General features: G+C 34.5%; 1 protein-coding gene across 19 annotated transcripts in view; it reads left to right on the top strand.

Moving 5' to 3' along the window:
- Window positions 1-21,233, top strand: part of DENND4A (DENN domain containing 4A) — a 109,513-nt gene that overhangs the window by 47,349 nt on the left and 40,931 nt on the right. For all 19 annotated transcript variants that reach the window (XM_023655064.2, XM_023655106.2, XM_023655095.2 and 16 more), the window contains 9 exons: window positions 1,220-1,389; window positions 2,198-2,439; window positions 5,871-5,937; window positions 7,597-7,655; window positions 9,596-9,740; window positions 10,028-10,203; window positions 13,969-14,069; window positions 16,575-16,793; window positions 18,126-18,271. In XM_023655064.2, coding sequence (XP_023510832.1) covers window positions 1,220-1,389; window positions 2,198-2,439; window positions 5,871-5,937; window positions 7,597-7,655; window positions 9,596-9,740; window positions 10,028-10,203; window positions 13,969-14,069; window positions 16,575-16,793; window positions 18,126-18,271 — 1,325 coding nt within the window. The remainder of the gene's footprint in view (window positions 1-1,219; window positions 1,390-2,197; window positions 2,440-5,870; window positions 5,938-7,596; window positions 7,656-9,595; window positions 9,741-10,027; window positions 10,204-13,968; window positions 14,070-16,574; window positions 16,794-18,125; window positions 18,272-21,233) is intronic.

Consider the following 21,233-nt stretch of genomic DNA (forward strand, 5'->3'; position numbering starts at 1 on the left):
AACTAGATCCTCATGGGACGTACTGGCTGGCTAGCATATAATTAGAGAATTTTAGCACTGCCTTGGACCTTAGTGTATCTAGTTTATCTCACTTTATAGATGAGAAAACCATAGTCCTATAGGTATGTGGTTTGTCCAAAGTCACACAGATAATAGTGGCAGACCAACCACTCATACTCCTAGTTTATCATTTGTCTTTAAGGTCATGTCTAGTGATGGTTTCCACTTGACTTTAAGAGTTCAAGGTCACGGAACCTATTTTCTATTTCTAGTCCCACAAAATCCAGTACAAGACTCTGCTTGGAGGATGTGTTCAATAAAAGATGCCTGGACCACTTTCTAGACTAGTCTATTTAACAAAAAAGCATAAGCCCCTTGAAACTCTATCTTCATATAATCTGGGATTATTCAGAAGCTAGGTTTGAGTTGATACTAGTCTGAAGACATTGTAAATATGCAACTCATCTTTTTATGAGTATTCTTTTTGTATTTGTGCTAGAAGTTACATATACACTCCTATAGGATATCTTTTTTAATATTTAAAAAACCCCTGAGGGAAAGTTACTGAGAGCTGATGAAGTGGTTATGTACAGTTAACCATATTGAAAATTTCAAGAAATGGCATATTCACATGCTTTAAGGTAGCATGACCACAAACTGAATTTTAGGAGTGCACATGTTTTTTGGGGGTTTTTTGAGGAGGATTAGCCCTGAGCTAACATCTGCTGCCAGTCCTCCTCTTTTTGCTGAGGAAGACTGGCCCTGAGCTAACATCCATGCCCATCTTCCTCTACTTTGTATGTGGGATGCCTACCACAACATGGCTTTTGCCAAGCGGTGCCACGTCTGCACCTGGGATCCAGACCGGCGAACCCTGGGCCGCTGAGAATCGGAACGTGTGTACTTAACTGCTGCGCCACCAGGCCGGCCCCAGTGTGCATGTTTTTATGCATGTTTCTTTAGAATAATCTTTTCTTGTTTCCCTTACTTAGCCTTTGTGGATGAAGCTTGATAAAATTAAGCAGTTAATATGAGTTGTTATAATATTTGAGGATTAAAATCTATATGAATCCTACTGAAGCAGAGTTATTTGATGAACACATGTGTAATGTTTTGATCTTCCTAATGTTTTTAAATAATAAAGCATTTTAGCATCATTCAGATTATGAGCACCTAAATTCAAAAGATGATGACCTAATATTTGTTGTTGTTTTTATAGGTCTAATTTGTAGATATCCTCAAGAAGATTATGAGTCATTCTCACTCCCAGAATCTGTTCCCCTATTTTGTTTACCAATGGGTGCAACTATTGAGTCTTGGCCACCAAATAGCAAATACCCTCTCCCTGTATTTTCTACATTTGTGTTAACTGGAGCCTCAGCTGAAAAGGTACTATGTGTTTTAACAAATGATATCTGAAAATTTCTTGTACATTTCATATCTTAAGTTTCATGTAATGCAAGGAACAGTAGAAAAAAAAACTGGTTAAATTGAATCTATTATACATACCTCTTCCGCTTGGTTTAAAATAACTGTATCCAGAGACATAGGAAACAAGAATTTTCATTCTGTCCCGTATACTCAAATGGTTTTTCTGTGAATATGGTGAAAGATTTTTTTCATCAAATGATGATCCTTCACTGCTCCATTTTCTATGATACAGAAGCTTTGAAAGTAATACAAAAGACATTGTTAAATATTCAATGCTATTTAGAATCATGGACTATTATAGTTAGCAAGGACCTTGGAAATCATCTAGTCTAGCATCTTCATTTTATAGGTTGGGAAATTGAGGTCCAGAGAAACTCAGTGAATTGCCTAAAGCCAGAATTAGTACTTTATCTAAAATTTTGTCCCTCTGTCTACTAATTATTTTCAATTATTTTCTTCTCGAGAATATTGACCAATTACTTTCACTCTTTACAAAAACAAATGCAATTTAATTAAAACACTTTTTTTCAATAAAAAGAGATGTAAGAGTAGCACTGTGTAGTTTTTTTTAATGTACTTCAAGAAAGCAAGAGTGATATCTGTTTACCACTATGTTCCTGGTACCTGGCACCTTGCCTGGCTCATAGGTATAGAATGGCTCTTAAAGGCCTGGCTTGTAATGGCTCACCATTAAATATTTAAGTACTGATGTGATTTGAATAAATGATATAAAGTGAATTTATTAAATGCATTACTTGTTTTCCAGGTCTATGGTGCTGCTATTCAGTTTTATGAACCATACTCTGAGGAGAATCTCACAGAAAAACAGAGACTTCTTTTGGGTTTAGCTTCATCGGCAGATGGGAAGTCTGATAGTTCCAAAACAATTCACACTAATAAATGCATCTGTCTTCTTTCTCACTGGCCTTTTTTTGATGCATTCAGGAAGTTTCTGACCTTTTTGTATCGTTACTCCATCTCTGGACCTCATGTCCTTCCAATTGAGAAGTAAGTTAGAAACCTTCTTGGTTCAAAATTTGGCACATCTTTCTATTAAATGTGGTATATTTGTACTGGTAATTGAATAAATTTTGTGTGGAGACTAGATTTCTCAAGAGTTATTTGAAAAAAAGAGTTTGGTTGTTTCAATCAGGTAATATTTCTCTATTATGTTTTTACAATCATATTATTTTAAATCATTTTATCTCTAACAAAATGAAATAAATGTTTCATTTTTTGATGTTCTTGTGAAGTTTGGAGATCCTAATTAGAAATTTTTTTACTGTCTTTGTAATTCTTATTTTACATATAATTTGGGTTTATTATGGACCTTTAAAAATATTTCTTACTGGAGGCTAGCCCAGTGGCATACTGGTTAAGTTTGCCATGCTCCACTTTGGCGGCCTGGGGTTCGCAGGTTTGGATCCTGGGCATGGACCTAGCACCACTTGTCAAGCCACGCTGTGCTGGCATCCCACATAAAGTAGAGGAGGATGAGCGTGGATGTTGGCTCAGCAACAATCTTCCTCAAGCAAAAAGAGGAAGATTGGCGACAGATGTTAGCTTAAGGCCAGTCTTCCTTATACACACACACACACACACACACACACCCCAAAAAAATTCATTACTATTTTAGATATCATGAATTTAAAGGAAAAATTAGATAAATTTATTCTTTTTTAAAAAAATTTTAATGATTTGCTCTCAGATCACTAAAACTGAATAATAGTTTCATGCAGTAAGTTCTGATGCAAATGAGATCTAAATATCTCCATTGTCTATTTGACTGTTGTTTATTTTATACCATTTATCACTTTAGCTCTTTTGTGTTCTTGGGCAGAATTCTCTGACTTTAACGACAGTTAGAAAGTGATAGAGTTATCATAGGAACATTCAGTGTACAATATTACTCTTTAATTTTTCCTTCTACTTTTCTACTCTCATCTCAGTATTCTAATGCAGCAATTCTTAAGTTTTTTGGTCTCAGGACCCCTTTATACTCTTAAAAAAAATGAGGACCCCGAAAAGCTTTTCTTTATGTATTGTATCTGTCAAAATTTACTATAATAGAAATTAAAACTGAGAACTTTAAAAGTATTAATTTGTTTAAAAAAAAAACAAAAAACCATTACATGTTAACATAAATGTATTTTTTTAAAAAGTAACTTTTCTGAAACAAAAAAAAAGTGAGAAGATCGATGTTGTTTTACATTTTTGTAAATTTCTGATGTCTGGCTTAATTGAACACAGCAAGGTTCTCATATATGCTTCTGCATTCAGTATGTTGCAGTATGTTGTTTGGGTTGTGGTATATGAAAAAGACCTGGCCTCACACAGATGTGTAGGTGGAAAAGGGAGGGCATTTGAATAGCCTTTTCTGAAAATTGTGGATTTTCTTTTTTGACACTGCACCAAAACTTGGCAAGTGGAGTTTATTACAGGTTATTTGCAATGTGGAATCTAAAACTTTAGCAATGAACTTTCTTTCTCTGTTACATTAAATTCTATTGGTCTGTCTCACTCTTTGAGTGGAACTTTTGCACCTGCATGACTTTGTGGCATTGTATATTGGTCATTTATAAAATACTGGTTCACTGAGTTAACAAAGATACTTTTAATTATCAATATTAAAAAATCACATTTGTTAATATCATCCCTGTCTCATCAGAGAGATTTCTGAGTATTGAGAAATTGTCCAGTTCATGGTGGCGAAATTCTAATTTTTCCTTGAAAGTTTGAATTTAATTATTGGCGACAAGTACTGTGAGTTATTTTTCTTGAAGCAGTAGGCTCACTTCATTCATTTTTATATGGAAAATATCTGCTGAATATCCAACATTGGATAACCTTAATTTGTCAATTGTTCTTTCAAGGAAAAATGGTATTCTATAGGGGGAAAAAAATCCCAGCTGCTTTTCCTTGAGACAACCATCTTACTTTTTATGCAGCAGAAGTGCTTTATGCGTACTTCCCCTGTTGTCACGTAGGGTATTTTAAAAAGTGTACGCTGCAGGATCAGAATTTAATAAAATTAATAATGTTTACTGCTTCATCAAAGACATTCGTAAGTGAAACTAAATACAATTACTAATACAGTTTGGTGCCACTACCTTGATTCATAATAAGGTGCCAACAGTTTTATCCACAATGTTTTTGTACCATCAGTGCAAATATAAACACAGTGAAAAAGGCAAATGGTGTCTTAGTATTATTATAAAAATACTTTTAGGGGCTGACCCGGTGGTGCAGCAGGTGAGTGTGCATGTTCCACTCTGGCGGCCCCAGGTTCACCAGTTGGGATCCCGGGTCTGGACATGGCACTGCTTGGCAAGCCATGCTGAGGTAGGCATCCTACATATAAAGTAGAGGAAGATGGGCATGGATGTTAGCTCAGGGTCAGACTTCCTCAGCAAAAAGAGGAGGATTGGCAGCAGATGTTAGCTCAGGGCTAATCTTCCTCAAAAAAGAAAATAGTTTTGACGTTGCAAATCCTCCCTGAATGAGTCTTGGGGCTCTTTAGGTGTTTGTGGAACAAACACTTTGTTTTCTGCTGTTCTGACTACTTCAGATAATTCAAGCGGATGTGTGTCCTCTGGAACTCATTCCCCTTATCTTTTTTTCTTAGATTGTGAGTACCTCAATAGTAGAAACTGGGAGTATATGCCTTTTTTATAATTCCCATCATGTCTGGCAGTGTTTTTCTTATACATAGGAAGCAGTCAAAACATGTTTGTAAAATAAAAAAATTTCTCTTCTGTTCTCTGTCTAGTTGAAATTAACTCAGTTGTGAAACCAACATGATTTTGAAATAACATTTAAAAGTAATGCAGTAATAAAATAACTTACTCCTTAAAAAAAGGATTTTCACTATTGCCTTTTTCTTTTCCGTAGTGTTCAAAGAACTCATCAATCTAGCTTTTTGTTCATTTTCTTCTGGGAAAAAACCCATAAAATCAATAATAGAATTTTTAACCTATAACCTATTGTTAATAGAAAGTATATTGTTCATCTTTTAGAAATGGTTAATTTTTCTGGAGTACTCTGGTTGTTTCACTTTTAAAATATGAGCAATTGACTAAAAAATATATTGCAAATGTAAGAGTTAGCCTCTTTGGTAATGTCCACATCTCTGATATGTTGTAGATTATCTACTTAGGGAGAGGTAAAAGTTAGAATGGCTTTTGAGACAGTAAAAATATAAACATTATTGATTGTGAGCAACTATTGTTATGAAAAGTGATTGGATTTAGGTAGAAGCAACTTTAATGAGACAAAGGGTTTTTGGTTGTTGTTTGTTCATTTGTTTTCGTAGCAGCAGAGATTTCGAAATTATAGGTACACAAAACTTTTGACTCAATTTGGACTTGTGACATGTGGACCTTTATAGCATATGATATTCACTTTGGAATCAATTGGGTTTTTGTTTGTTTGTTTTTAAGGCATATTTCTCATTTTATGCATAAAGTTCCTTTTCCATCTCCTCAGAGGCCACGGATTTTAGTTCAGGTAAGATTTTCCTGATATAAGTGCCCTGTTGAATGATTATTGGCTCCGTCAAAGTGTAACGTAAGAATAACTGTTTTAAGTGGAGGAAAAAAGAGAACTAGATGCCATTTCATGTTGGAGTTTGAGCTGTTATTGTTTTATTAATTGCCTCCCAGCAGACATCTAATGTTTCCCCTTAGATAAAGGGTTGAAGAGTTAACAAATAGACAGCAGTAGACATTTTGAACATACAAATAGGGACTTCTTTCACTAAATTTGTTCTCGGTGTTTGAAGGTTTGTCTGTGCCTTTGGCGTTTCTTCCCTAAGTTAAGTGTATTAGAATAAATATAAGGAAAAGTTGTGTGTTGTCATATATTGCAGGAAGGAGTGCTCATGTCTTTGTGACAGGGGGAAGTTTAAAATGAACATAAATTATTTTCCCCGTCTCTTTGCCCAGTTGACTGTATGTGTCTTCTTGTTTACATTTCTTTTTTGTTTGTTCTCTTCATGTGTAAGTTGTCTGCTTATTTAATCATCATTTATAAAGTGATTTATATAAAGAAAATGTTCTCATGTATTATCACTATATATGCTTTACTGTATTTATCACATCCCTTAATAGTGTATCATTCAAAATTAGAAATCATTTTGTAAATAGATATTTACAAATTTGTGGAAATGTGCATAAATTTGAAAATGTAGATAAGAATAGTTACATTATTATATTGATACAGTTAAAATGTCTAGAAAAGTATCATTTTGATAAACTTTTCAATCAGCCTACATATTCACATAACATCCCTATCTTACTTCTTGGTATTTAGTGTCAGAATATATGTAGCACACTCAATTTGAATATATGTAAAAGATTTGTTTTATAGCCAAAGTCGACAAATTTTTTTCTGTTGAGGACCGAACAGTAAATACTTTAGATTTATTTAGATAGTCGAAACTATCATCTCTGTTGAAATTATTCAGCTCTGCTCTTATTGCACAAAAGCAGCTATAGATAATACGGAAACAGAGGAGCATGCCTGTGTTCCAGTAAAACTTTATTTATAAAAATAGGTGACCTGTGCATTTGTCCTAGAGGCCATAGGTTTGCTAACCCTGGTTTTATGGTATTAAATGAATAACTTAGTCTTTAAGCACAAATTTGTTAAATGACATCAGGGGACCATTGAGGAACAGAAAAAAAGAGAGAGGATTCAGAGTAAGAAGAGAGAGTATTCAGAAGAGGTCAGTGATCAAAACATATTTTTCAGGATCTTAATAAGTGATATAAACAGTTCCTATACTGGTGAATGGGTATATTGAAACTTCATGGGCATCATCATTAGTCTATGTTTTTACCAAAAAGTGGTGTTTTGTTTGGGCCAGCCCCGGTGGCCTAGTATTTAAGTTTGGCACATTCCACTTTGGTGGCTCAGATTTGGTTCCTGGGCGCAGACCTGCACCACTCATCAGTAGCCATGCTGTCGTGGCAGCTCACGTACAAAAAGAGGAGGATTGGCAAGAGATGTTAGCTCAGGGCAAATCTTCCTTAGCAAAAAGAGGAAGATTGGCAAGAGATGTTAGCTCAGAGCTAATCCTCCTCAGCAAAAAAAGAGAAAAAAAAAAGAAGGTATTTTAAAGTTCATCTTCATATTTAAAATACTTTATTTTAAATCTTTTTTCAGTTATCACCGCATGATAATCTGATTCTCAGTCAGCCTGTTTCTTCACCTCTTCCACTAAGGCAAGTAAAACTTCCTTTCTATTCATGTTTCTCCAAATCTAGTGTGAGCTAAAGTAACATTCAAATATTTTCTCTCTTTCCTAGGTAAAATTTCAAGTGTTGATGGAAATATTTCTCCTTTAACTGCTTCTTACTTAAATTCCCTTTACTTAATATTTAAATTAAAGTTCTTAAAGAAAGAAAAAAGAAAAACTTTTACAATAGAGTCTGGTGTTTTGTGTATCCATTTATTATCATCAAGTACTTACTATTACATAAATAGGTATAAATGTCTGTAGACTGTGAAAAGAATTATCTTTAGCTCTAAATATCCTCTGAAGAACGTTCAAATGCAGTTAATTTTAGCTCTAACCGCCAAATAGATACTTATAATATTAAACTATGGAATAGAACAATATATTTCATCACCTTAAAAGTTCAGAGAAATTATGAAATAAGTTTTTTCTAAAGTATTATTTCTTGTGACTTAATTAGCTGTGTGATATTTCTAGCAGAGAAATAATTACAGTATAATTATTTTGTAGCACATACCTAAGGGAGACAGCTGCCATCTTTGACATTAATTTTGTAAGAATTGCAGATTATTTCATCACTAGGTCTCAGCCTACAGTGACCAGTGTTTTATTAACCTTTGGTTTGAGCTGAAGATAAACTAGAAATACGGACTGAGCTATGTAAAAATCGTTCTCAGTTACTCAAAAGGCCTTTTTAAAAAAATTTTTTGTTAACAATTTTATTGATAAATAATTCACGTATGATACAATTCACCCAATTAAATTGTACAATTCACTATTATGTTCACAGAGTCTCCAGGTATCATAATAATCAATTTTAGAACATTTTCGTTTCTCGAAAAAGAAACCCTGTACCCTTTAGCAGTTACTCTTCCCTCATTCCTCTCATCCCTCTACAAACATACACATACACCTCCTCAGCCCTCGGCAACCACTAATCTACTTTCTGTCCTACAGATTTGTCTATTCTGAACATTTCATAGAAACAGAATCGTGTAATATGTGGCCTTTGTCTTTGGCTTCTTTTGCTTAGCATAATGTTTCCAAGGTTCATCCATGTTGTCGTGTGTATCACTATTTCTTTCCTTTTTGTTTCCAACAAATATTCCAGTATATGGAGATACCACATTTTATTTATCCATTCATCAGTTGATGGACATTTGGGTTGTTTCTAGTTTTTGGCTACTATGAATAATGCTGCTGTGACCATGCACAAGTTTTTTGTGGACATATGTTTTCATTTTTCCGAGAGACTTTTGTTGATAGTTTTGCTTTACTTTAAAAAAGTTAATTCAGTGAAGCCAATTGTTTAGCATTATATAGACAACATACTGGTTGGCTTAGTGAATTATTTACATGGTTAACACAGTATTTTGTTACCATACAGAATATCTAAGTTTTGGTTATTTATTTGCTTTGTATATGTATATCATCACTTGTTAGCTCTTGATTTCATCTTACTCTTATCATTACAGTAGTAAAGATAATCTATCTATTTGTAAATCAACATTTAAAGATATGTATTTACCCTAAAGGAGGTGGACCTGTAAGTCATGTAATTTTTCTGATAATTACAGTGGAAGATGAGTTAGGTTAAAAAAAACTTCCATTAAAGGATTTGCTTTCAACCAGAGCATCCTTCTTGTAAATTGAATTCTTTATTTGAACATTATCTACATGGCATATCTTTTTATATAAAATGAAGCAGATGACTTTTCATTTGCATATTGAATACAATACAGAAGAATCAGATGATTTTGAAACCTCATAAAACTTCATGGTTTTCGTAGTATATTTCTATCACATCTAAATTTGAACATCTAATACAAATCCTACCCTAATCATGAACTTTTTTCCATTCTTTTGGATAATTAGGTGTTTGGATATTTATTTTTTTTGTTACATATTTTTTGTTTGGTTTGACAGTGGTGGCAAGTTTTCAACACTGCTTCAGAATTTAGGCCCTGAAAATGCTGTGACACTACTGGTGTTTGCAGTAACAGAACATAAGATTCTCATCCATTCCTTACGGCCTTCCGTGCTTACTAGTGTGACAGAAGCATTAGTGTCTGTGAGTATCACAGTTTCTTATTGGCAGTCACTTTCATTTTAAACTTCATTTATTCATATAGTTTAAAGCTATTGTAATGCTTAACTAAAATTCAGAGAGTAATGAATTTTTATGGTATGAAAACAATTTTAATTTTCCGACCATTAACGCTAGTACTAATTATTTAATTCATTATCAAGTGTTAGGCATTAGGTATAAATATTTAAAAGACAATTTTTTACATGTGCTGATAAATTATGCTTCAATGTCAAACAGGTAAATATTCTCCCATCTTTTGTTTATTCAAGATGATTTTCCCTTTTCACTGGCCATGCCCGTATGTTCCTCTGTGCCCGCTGGCTTTAGCAGATGTCTTGAGTGCACCATGTCCATTCATAGTAGGAATTGATTCAAGATACTTTGATCTCTATGACCCTCCACCAGATGTTAGTTGTGTTGACCTGGATACCAATACCATTTCTCAGTAAGTACCTTTTAGTGATTCTACACCCAATAATTTACAACTTAATAGTATATTTAGGTAATTGTATATTTTATAAGTGCTAATTAGAATTCTTTTGATCTATATTGTTTTTATATTTGAGGTTATTACCATCTTTGAATGAGCTCTTACTGTACTTCAATGGGATAGATTTAGGATATCAGAGAAGATTTTATTGGAAGGAAAATATACCTTTAATCCTCAGATCTTTAAATATTAGAGAAACATTCTCATCTTATGCTTACTTAGAAATTTAGCAGAAGGGAAATTGAGGTTAGAAATAGAAAAGGTTTATTTCCCTTTAGTCCGATGAGTAAGGGTGAAATCATGAATTGAATTGAAATACTATTCCTTGATTAATATTTCAATCTCATTTCTAGTCTTCTGTAATACTACTAGAATAATAATACTTCATAGCAAAATTAACATAATGTTTTAAATAATGCATAATTTTATCACTTTTATACTCAAGGAATGTAAGGATTTTATAAATTTCCCTCTATATTGGAATAATATCTAAGTTGTAGCTACTGGAGCTATATGTTTTATAGCTTTTTTTATAATTCAATGTTTCTCTTGTATCCTTTATTTTCAGTTTAATCATACTTAAGCTATTCATGGAAGAGGAAATTGATGCAGTGACCACATTGCCTCCACAGGACATACTTAAAATAAATGTTAGTCTATCAATAAAGTCCAGAAGCTAGAATACCTTTTACAGCTTAAATATGCATATGTGAAATAGATTTTTCTCCATTTTTTTAATAAGCCTGTTTCATATTAAAGCCTTTTGATTTCATTCTGAAATTTTGCGTTAATTCTGCTATTGACATATGTCAAAACCTCAATTGCCTAAACCATTAGAAAAGTTTCGTAAAAAAAATAGTTTTCTATTATAAAGCATGCATGCAGTCAGAAAGCAGTAGAGTCAAAGATTCTTTACCAAGAATATTTAATTCTTTAAATATTAAAGTAGTATCTCTTTTCTTTGCCAGTTGTTAATATTACATGACATAGTGTTATTAAAAATTGAAATTAAGGGTGGTAAATGAGTAAATACTGTATTTATTATGGTAATAAGTTGCATTTTCCCTCTTTTTATGCTTTCCCTCAATTTGTTATAAGAATTTTTTTCTTGGGGCTGGCCTGGTGTGTAGTGGTTAAGTTTGTGCACTCCACTTCAGCCTGGAGTTCATGGGTTTGGATACCAGGCACAGACATACATACTGCTCATCAAGCCATTCTGTGGCAGCGTCCCACATACAAAATAGAGGAAGATTGGCACAGATGTTAGGTCAGGGTCAGTCTTCCTCAAGGAAAAAGAGGAAGATTAGCAACAGACATTAGCTCAAGGCCAGTCTTCCTCACACACAAACACACACACACGTAAATTTTCTTCTAATTGTTTTATCTTTCTTTTTGGTCACAAATGAGTTAAAGAATATAAGAAACGTGAGTTATTTGCACTAATCAGTAGTCTTCCTTCTTCATATTATCACCCTTCCAAACCTATGGGAGAACTAAACTAGTGAACTAACAGCTTTCTACTTTCCTTCATCCAGAATTTTTGGTGTCTTGCCCTGAAATTTGAAAAAAAAACAAATCCTGAGTTATGGAATTTGTGGTTTCCTTTTCCCTCTCTGAGTCTTAGACACATATAAAATACAGAGTATGTTATGAATGTCAAGAAGTTTCTGAGGAAAGGGAAATTAATGTCTGATATGTGCTAGGTGTAAAGCTGTATGCATAGCTTAAATTATTTCATATTGTTCCCTATATTCTGTGAGGTAGTTTTTATTAATCCCTCTGACAGATAAGGAAACCAAAGCTTAGATTTTTAAGTAATTTATCAAAAGGCACATAGCTTAATCTGCCAGAACTAGATTTTGCAACCATCACTTTCTGGCTCCAAAACTAATACTTCTGCCACTAATTATTGGCTAACTATTTATGTAATAGTAATCTTGTAAATGGAAGTGATCATGAATAAAAATGCACATGGCTATCACAGATCTGAATTCAGGTACTGGATTAAACTCCTACCCAGCCAAGTTAAAGGTAGTAAGGGCAAGAAGAGGAAATTATGTAGGTAGATGTGATGAAATGATACCAAGATACTGTTCATTCATTTATGCAACAGATAAATCTTTTTTTTCGCAAGGAAGATTTGCCCTGAGTTAACATCTGTTGCCAATCTTTTTTTTCACTTGAGGAAGATTAGCGCTGAGCTAACACCTGTGCCAGTCTTCCTCTATTTATGTGTGGGTCACCACCACTGCATGGCTGATGAGTGGTGTAGGTCCACTCCCAGAACCTGAACCTGCAAACCCAGGCTGCTAAAGTGGAGTGCCAAACTTAACCTACTGTACCTTGGTGCTGGCCCCTACTACAGACACGTCTTGAGCACTCTTCCTTGCTAGGCACGGCGAATAAAAAGGCAAACCAAGCGCACTCCTTTCTCTTAAATTGCTCCTAATCTAGTCTCGCAAGGCAGGTGTGCACACAGTGAATGATGAGGCACATTGGACATGGTGCCATATAGCAAAGTTTTATCAAGAAAATAATGTAAAAAGGGTTTCTACGTTATGTTCTCGCTGTAATACATTATTCCATGCTCCTGGTCACATTATGAGTGAAATAAAACCTTCATAGCAGGACGTCTGCAATTTGACCCTGCCCTGTCTAAATTTTTATTCTCATTTATGGAAACATAGGATAGATTCCAAGATAGTTGTTCTTTGTCAGCTTAAGCTTTCCCGTCCACTCTTTTTCCTTTGTTTAGTTTTCAAAGTGATATTTGCCCTTTTTGTTCTGTGGGAAGTTTAGGAAACATAAAAAAAAGTTTAGCAAGTTCCACTGCACATCTGTGCTGTGTTGTTGTTGATGGTTAGAACATGAGCGATTTACTTTTCTTCTCCTTTTTCTCCATATTTTTCAAGTTTTCTAAAACGAGTAGTCATTGCTTTTGAAATAGAAAAAAGATTTAATAAATAAAGAATGGAATCAACAAAGCTATAAAGTCCAAAAGCTTTATAGTGTTTTATCACCATGTTCTTTTCTTCTCCTACCCCATATATAGTTTAAAGAGCAACTGTGTTGTTGTAATAGTTATAATAAAGGAGATTATAGGAGTTCCTTGTAGAAACCAAGATTCACTTTCAAGCAGATAGCCTCTTTTTTTGTTATAAAAGTACCTTGGAATGTTATACTTCATTCAAATAATTTAATATTAGGGTTTTTTTTTCCTGAAAGAAATAAATTTTACTTATAATTTTAGGAAACTAAGAAACTAAAGACACCAGAGTATTTTGATAAGCTTTATGGATCATAAGTTCATTGAAAGTCTCCTACAATGCTTCTACAGTTTTCTACAAATCTCCTCAGAATAGGATTTTCCCAATGTTTAGGTGTCTAATGACTCTTAAATGGAGTTTAAGAGTAATGACCACCACATTAAGCTTTGTAGTGATTAGCACAATTCCAGTACAAATGGAATTTACTCAGTACTGACATGATTAGAAATTTTTGAGCTGTATTTAATACAAGATTTTACTCTCATCTAAATTAATTTTTAAATATTAAACATCCCAATTTACCCCTGTAGTACTTTCTTCTGTTAACTAGACTGTTTTGTATGTGTTTTTTGTTGAATTTGTTTCTTTTTTCCCTTTTTCATGTGTAACAGGTATATAACCCCCCCCCAAGAGTCCATTTAACAAATATATTATTGTTGTCATTTAATCTCAGACCTGGTGACAAGAAAAATGTAGCCTGGAAGATACTTCCAAAGAAACCATGTAAAAATCTGATGAACACACTGAATAATTTGCACCAGCAATTGGCAAAATGTAAGTGTATAACTTAATTAGAAAAGTAATTTAATCTGAGAAAAGGATTCCAATTATTTTGCCTTACTTTTGAAAGGTTAGTGTTTCTTTTATCTAACTGAAAGTTTTTACAATCTCAAAGGCAAATGAACATTAAAGCAAAATTTGTTAGAAACCTAATGAGAGATTTATAAAATTTATATTTTACATCTGTCATATTTTCATAGAACCATTTTAGAATCATAAAATCCAAAAAGAGGTTAAGGTGGTTGTTTTCTTTAATTTTCCCATTACTAAAATACCAGGGAAAAAATAAGAATTTCCACTTGTATATTTTCTTCATACAAAGAATGGAAAGTTACTTTTGAAAATCTAAGACAGATGGTTTAAATTATACTAGAAAATGTTGATGATTTCAGCAGGGTGAGAGCTAGGTTACATGCTTTTCACCTTCAGTGGATCTTAATGCTGTGCTTACCTCAAATAATTTGAAAATAGAAGTTTGCCAAAAGCATTAGGAAATTAATCAAAATGAAAATTGATTAGGATATGGAATATTTCAGTAAAAAGCCTATATAAGAATATATCTTGTCAGTGATCCAGAATTACTGATAAGAATTAAATGTTCATTTACCTGATCATCTTGGTATTTTATGACAACAGTCCATTCAGGGTCCATAATTTAATACTTACTGTATGAAAAATTGTCAGTAATGATATAGCAATATTTGAGGTTCCCATTTATGTATTCAGTGCATGTAAACACAGGAGGTGGCCTACATCCTTGAGGGTTCAAGATGCCTGCAGTATAGTTGGAAATAGATATGCAAAGACAGTGTTAACAAAGTAAACTTTACAACAAGTAGATAATTCAGAAGTGGCTCGTAAGTATGGGAACATGAAAAAAATGACATCAAATAGAACAAAATTTTATCTTGTAGGACAAATAAATTATGTATGGAAGTTTAAGCTACCTAGTTAATTGCTTTCTAAAAGTGCATGCACTTCTTTTGAATAGCTAAGAAGTCCAGCAGATTTTGTAGTAGCATTTAAATATTATTAAAATCAGTGAAATAGCCTATCCAGCTTTGCTGAAGGGCAGAATCTTAAAGCTTAAGACTGTGGACTTCTAAACAATACTGATAGTTAAGGGTTGTATGACACTTCACAGCTTCAAAGCACTTTCACATGCATTTTTTTTATCTTTACAATTATGAGGTTAATAAGTTTGTGGGAGGTAAAGTAGCTTGTCAGAGATCATGCAGTTAACAAGGATGAAGCTAGGATTAAAACCTAGGCTTTCTGTTCTAATGCCCATGTTCTTTCTAGTACTTTTACTTTTTTAGACAATAAGGACTCCAAAAAAGAAACCTCTCTAAGATGATTAATTATTCCTCATATTTTAAAGTTTTTAATTTTTAAGCAATCACGAACTTTTTTTGCCTTACCCTTTGAGAATAGACACTCCATTCACCTGTAAATGAAATGTACAGTCAGTACATTCTCCTACATCACTACAATATAACTATGAAAATCAGGAAATTAACCTTGAGCATTACTGTCATCCTTATCCCTCAGACAAATTCAGTTTTTACCAGTTATCTTAATAATGTTCTTTATAGCAAAAGAATCCATTTCCAAATTAGGTGTTGTATTTAGTTTCAAGTCTCTTTAGTCTTCTTTTCTCTAAACAGTTCCTTGGTTTCTTTCTTCATTTTCTTGGCATTTTTGAAGATTGTACTTACTTTTGTAGAATGGTGCATGACATTGGGTTTGTCTGAGTGTCCTCATTATAAATACAGGTCCTGCATTATTTGGCAGGAATATCACAGAAGTGATGCTGCGTTCCTTTCATGGCATCCTTGTCAGATCACACACAATTTCAATTTGTCCCATTGTTGATGAAGTTGTTATTTTGATCACTTGATTAAGGTGGTGTCTACCAGGCTTCTCTACTGTAAATGTACTCTTTTACTACCTAATGGCTTTAGCATTGAATTGTTCAGGAAGAGAAAGAGTTGTTTTTCACATTTTAATCCCTGTGTGTTCCTCTTCTAGGCATTTATATCTAAAAAAACAAAAAATGGGAGGAAGGAAGGACTGCTGCATTTAACCCTGTGTCAAATAGATATGGTAGTTATGATCTTCATTTATTAGTTTATATATAGTTATTTCAGAACATCAACATTTTTTCTGATGGTAGTCAGATAAACAGGGATAATTTTATGCTTAATTTGGGTGAAATATATTCAGCAGAGCCTAAAAAATAATAGACAAGCTTTGCTAAGGTTTACCTGTGATGAAGTTAGGTAAACAAAGAATTGAGGTAGCTTGAGCTCTTTTGAAAACACAACAAAATTATTTTTTTCTTTCAGTTTTATTGGGCTGTAAGTGACATACATGACTGTATAAGTTTAAGGTGTACAGCATGGTGACTTGACTTAGACAACAAATTTATATTGATAGCATTATGAACACTACTTTTGACGGTTTGGAGAAAACACTAATACTGTTACTTCTTCACAGTACAGCAGAGACCAAGAGAAGATGGACTAATGGACTTAGCGATGAATGACTATGATTTTAATTCTGGAAAGAGGTTGCACATGATAGATTTGGAAATCCAAGAGGCATTTTTGTGTTTCATGGCCTCTATTTTAAAAGGTTACAGATCATACTTAAGACCAATAACACAGGCCCCATCTGAGACAGCCACAGATGCAACCTCTCTTTTTGCCCTGCAAGGTGAGTGAGTGCATAGTTTTATGGCTTTCGTCTTATTGAGCTTAATCTTGTGATGATTCAATTGCTTTTTGGGTTAATAGCTCTTATTTATCAAAATGCATACCTATTTCAGGAGTATGTGAATATCAACTCTGTTGATAATCCATTTCCACAGCACTAGTTATTTCTCAGGCACGTTAGATATAATCCCATTAGCAAAATATGCAGAAGAAACTACAGAAAAGTACAGGGTTCCTAACCATGTACTACAGCACTCTTTTGTGTCACAGATGTGTTGAGATATTGATGCTTTTAGCCTTTAGGGCAGCCAGGCAATGTTGCGGATGCAGAGGAACCCTTGGGATAGTCACTGCTAGGCTTGAGCAGCCTCATTTGTTTTACTCCAGTATGCTTTACAAATATCATTTTCTGTCTGTGCCATGAAGTAAAAACAGTTGGGAAGACCTGGAGTGCAATTTGTGTCCTAATAAATATTTACTTTCTTTTGTAATGTTTAACATTTGAAAGAGAAATTCATTTAATAAGCATGTATTGAGTGCCTCCAAATGCTAAGCATTGGGCAAATGTGGTATGCAAAAGATACATGGTCACTTCTCCCGTGGAGCATATGGTTAAGAAGATAAGCAATTTGAAAATAATATGAATAAACACTTTAGATCACAGAAGGCCCTTCTGAGAAGTTCACATCTGAGCCAAGATCTAAAGGATGAGTAGAAATCAGCCAGGCAAAGGGAAGGTGGAAGAGTGTTTTGGGCAAAGAGAACAGTTAGTGCAAAATCCCGGAGGCTGGAAAGAGTTTGAGTTCCTGGGCCCAAAAGAAGGCCCAAGTGTAGTGTAACTGAGCATAGTGAGCAAGGTGGAGCATGAAATCAGGAAATAAACTTTTACTCTGTTTCAGTAAGTAAGACACAAACATAAATGAATACTAGAGGGGATATAACTGCTGCTTTGAAAAAGCCACATATATATATATATATATATATATATATATATATATATATGGAGAGAGAGCTTGCCATGTGCGCATAGTGTGCAACACATTTGGGGGAAAAATAGCAATTTTTAAAATTTACTAGTTTATGTGTAATCTTCAAGGTAGTGAGGGGACAACAGAGACAATTCTGGATGAGGATTTGAAAGATCTGAGTTCAAGTTCCTTTCCTATTGCTATCTTTGTCAGGTCACTTCCCCTCTCAGGGGTCTTAGTTTCTTTTTCTGCAAAATGGTGGGTTATAGAGGGTATAGATGGCATTGTTGATCCTTCTAGCTCAAAAATTCTATGAATCTGTAAATGATTTATATGTTCTGACATTATAAATTTATGTTGAACAGCTTTCTTAAGAAGCCGGGACCGATCACATCAAAAATTCTATAACATGATGACCAAAACACAAATGTTTATTCGCTTCATTGAGGAATGTTCTTTTGTCAGTGATAAAGATGCAAGCCTGGCATTTTTTGATGATTGTGTAGATAAAGTAAGTAATATAATAGTACGTCTGCAGTGCCCTAACTTATTTTGTGTGACTGTTATAGTGTTATGAGTTATAGTTTCTATTTATAGCTTTAACTAGGTTGTAACAAAATCTAAATTAATTCCATTTTATCATTTCCCCTTTACTATGAAAGGTTTGGTGGCCTACTACATATTATAAAGCACAACCTCTTAGGAGTACCTTGCGGGATTTTACTAAATTAAGAGTTTTATTTTAGCGTTCGGGTCCACAACCCTGCCTGCTCACTTACAGACAGTGGGAGTTTTGTCCAAGCCTGTGGACCTCTAATTTGAGCATCCTTAATTTTCACCCCTCCTTTTTGTCTAAGGTAGATTGTCACATGCTGAGAGTAAGTGTAGAGCATAATGAATATTTCTAGAATTTGCTAGGGAGTTTGCAGCATAAATTAAATGAATTAATTCTACTATTTTAAATTCATGTGAAACCTTCCCTTCCCCTTCCGTCCTAATATCATTAGATGGGCTACAGCAAGATGAGTATCAGGCTAGAGAAATAGGAGGTTGGAGAACAGTGGCCCGGAGAGGGGTGTCAAAACTTGAATGAGGTGAGGAAGGAGGAGCAGCCTAGTATGGAGTGTCAGTGCCCAAGCCAGGTGAGGAGAGCATCCATGCAAGAGGTGGCCTAGCATGGGGAATCAGAGGATGAGCAGGATACGGAGAGTGTCCCTGCTGGGGACAGACTACTGCAGGGGGTCAGAACCTAAACATAATGAGAAGAGCATCCTTGCAGAGATGAGGACAGCATGGAGTGTCAGAGTCTGAGCAAGGTGAGGAGAGTATCTCCAGTGGGTAGGGTCAGCAAATGGGGTATCAGGGTTTAATCTGGATGAGGGAGATGCCAGCTTGGTGGGGGCAGAGCGTTGGTCTGGAAGGAGTTGTCAAAGCCAAATTAGGATGAAAAAGTCCTATGCATGGGGGAAGGGTCGTGGTGGAGATAGGAGAATGTTATACATGGGAGGATTGATCAAATAAATATATTAAAGGTAATGAAGTTTCTCATTGTCAGAGAAGGGATTTACAAATACAGAAAAGGAGAAAACTGGAACAAACCCTGTAGTATTGGAATGGAATTGGAGGTTTGGTATGATATCGTTGGTTTTCAATATGTATAGATTGATGAAGGAAGAAATATAGATGTAAGTATGTGTGTCTATGTGTATACACTCATATATTCCCTAGTTCTGTACACTGAGAAGACCTGGAAGTAGCCATACTCCAATAGGAATGAGTACACCTAATGCACAGATTTTGACTTCTAAATACGATTCCCCACTAAAAGGAATCAAGACTCCTTAGAGAGATGATTGGTCCCAGATGTAGGGCAAAGAAGGTACAGATGAGCCCTAAAGTAGCTTAAAGAGAAAATAAGGAATTGCGCCAACAATGATGGGGACATGTTTACACGAAAAGCAACCCCTACACACAAACTTAAGCCAGTTTGAAGGGACTCCTGCTGGCTACCTCTGGGACAATTTGAACATCAAATGTTAGTAACAGATTATAACCCCATTGAATAAAATAGGAAACTATAAGTCTACACAAATATTAATCAAGAGTCTAATGAGAAACAGGATTTTACATAATTTCAAAGTAACTCCACACAAAATATACATTAATTACAAAAGAGGAGAGAGTAACTTTATAGTGGAACACCACTGGCAGACACCACTTTAATCCAGTGATCAGAATGAACGTCATCAATAACGGGACAAATCAGCATCGTATGCCTCTAACAGGCTGCAGTGAGACTGCAACATCAATTCTATGGTATTGCTGCCAAAGATCTATAACCTTTACAATCTCAAGGAAATATCAGACAAATGCAAATTGAGACATTCTACAAAATACCTGTTCTGTAATCCACAAAATGTCAGTTAAGAAAATAAAGAAAAAATTGAGAAACTGTGTAAAAGTGAAGGAAACTAAAGACACATTACAATCAAATACAAGGCATAGTTCAGAACTGTTTGTTTTTGGTATAACATTATTAAGATAATCAACGAAACTTGAATGTAGTTTGAGGATTAAACAAGAGTAAAGTAATATATTAATTTCTAGATTTTCATGTTATATTGTAGTTATATAGGAGAAGTCCTTGTTTGTAGGAAGTACACACTAAAGTATTCTGGAGTGAGGGTCATCTGGTCAGCAACTTACTCTCAAAAGATTAAGGGGAAAAAGTTATTTGTACTTGTGAACGGGGCATACATTTGTGTAACAGTTGTTCCCTTTGCCACGCTAACTGAATCATAAGGGACCAAATTAGTGACCAGAGTTTTGCTAATAGTATGCTTTAGACAATAAATTTATTAATCCACATGGGAACACTGAATTAGTTGTAGGAATCCAATTAACAGTGCAGAAGAGAAGAATCTTGTATTCCCTTTTATTTTTTACTCATTTTATGTATCTTGTTCACAAGTTTGTGTTTCAACTAAGAACTTATCTCGTATCACATGGTTTAAAAATACTCAGTAATATTGTAAGACACATAAGACTTACAATTTTGCCAGGTACCTGGGGCATCATGTTCTAAGGAGGATATTTTAGTACTGATAATTACTACATTATGTTGTCCAGGATTTTCTGAAAGTAGGTCACCTGCTATTTACTTGATAAGAGTCAATGCAGGACAGGATTGGAGAATAATTGCTTAAAGAACATAAATTCTGAGAAGTCTTAATAAAGAAACAATCTGGGGCTGGCCCTGTGGCCCAGGGGTTAAGTTCACGTGCTCTGCTTCAGTGACCCAGGGTTTCGCCAGTTCCGATCCTGGGCACTGACCTAGCACTGCTCATCATGCCATGCTAAGGCAGTATCCCACGTAGCGCAACTAGAAGGATCTACAGCTAGAATATACAACTATGTACTGGGGGGTTTGGGGGAGAAGAAGAAGAAAAAAAAAAAGATTGGCAACAGATGTT

This window comes from Equus caballus, chromosome 1, assembly GCF_041296265.1.
Source record: "Equus caballus isolate H_3958 breed thoroughbred chromosome 1, TB-T2T, whole genome shotgun sequence".
Taxonomy (NCBI): Eukaryota; Metazoa; Chordata; class Mammalia; order Perissodactyla; family Equidae; genus Equus; species Equus caballus.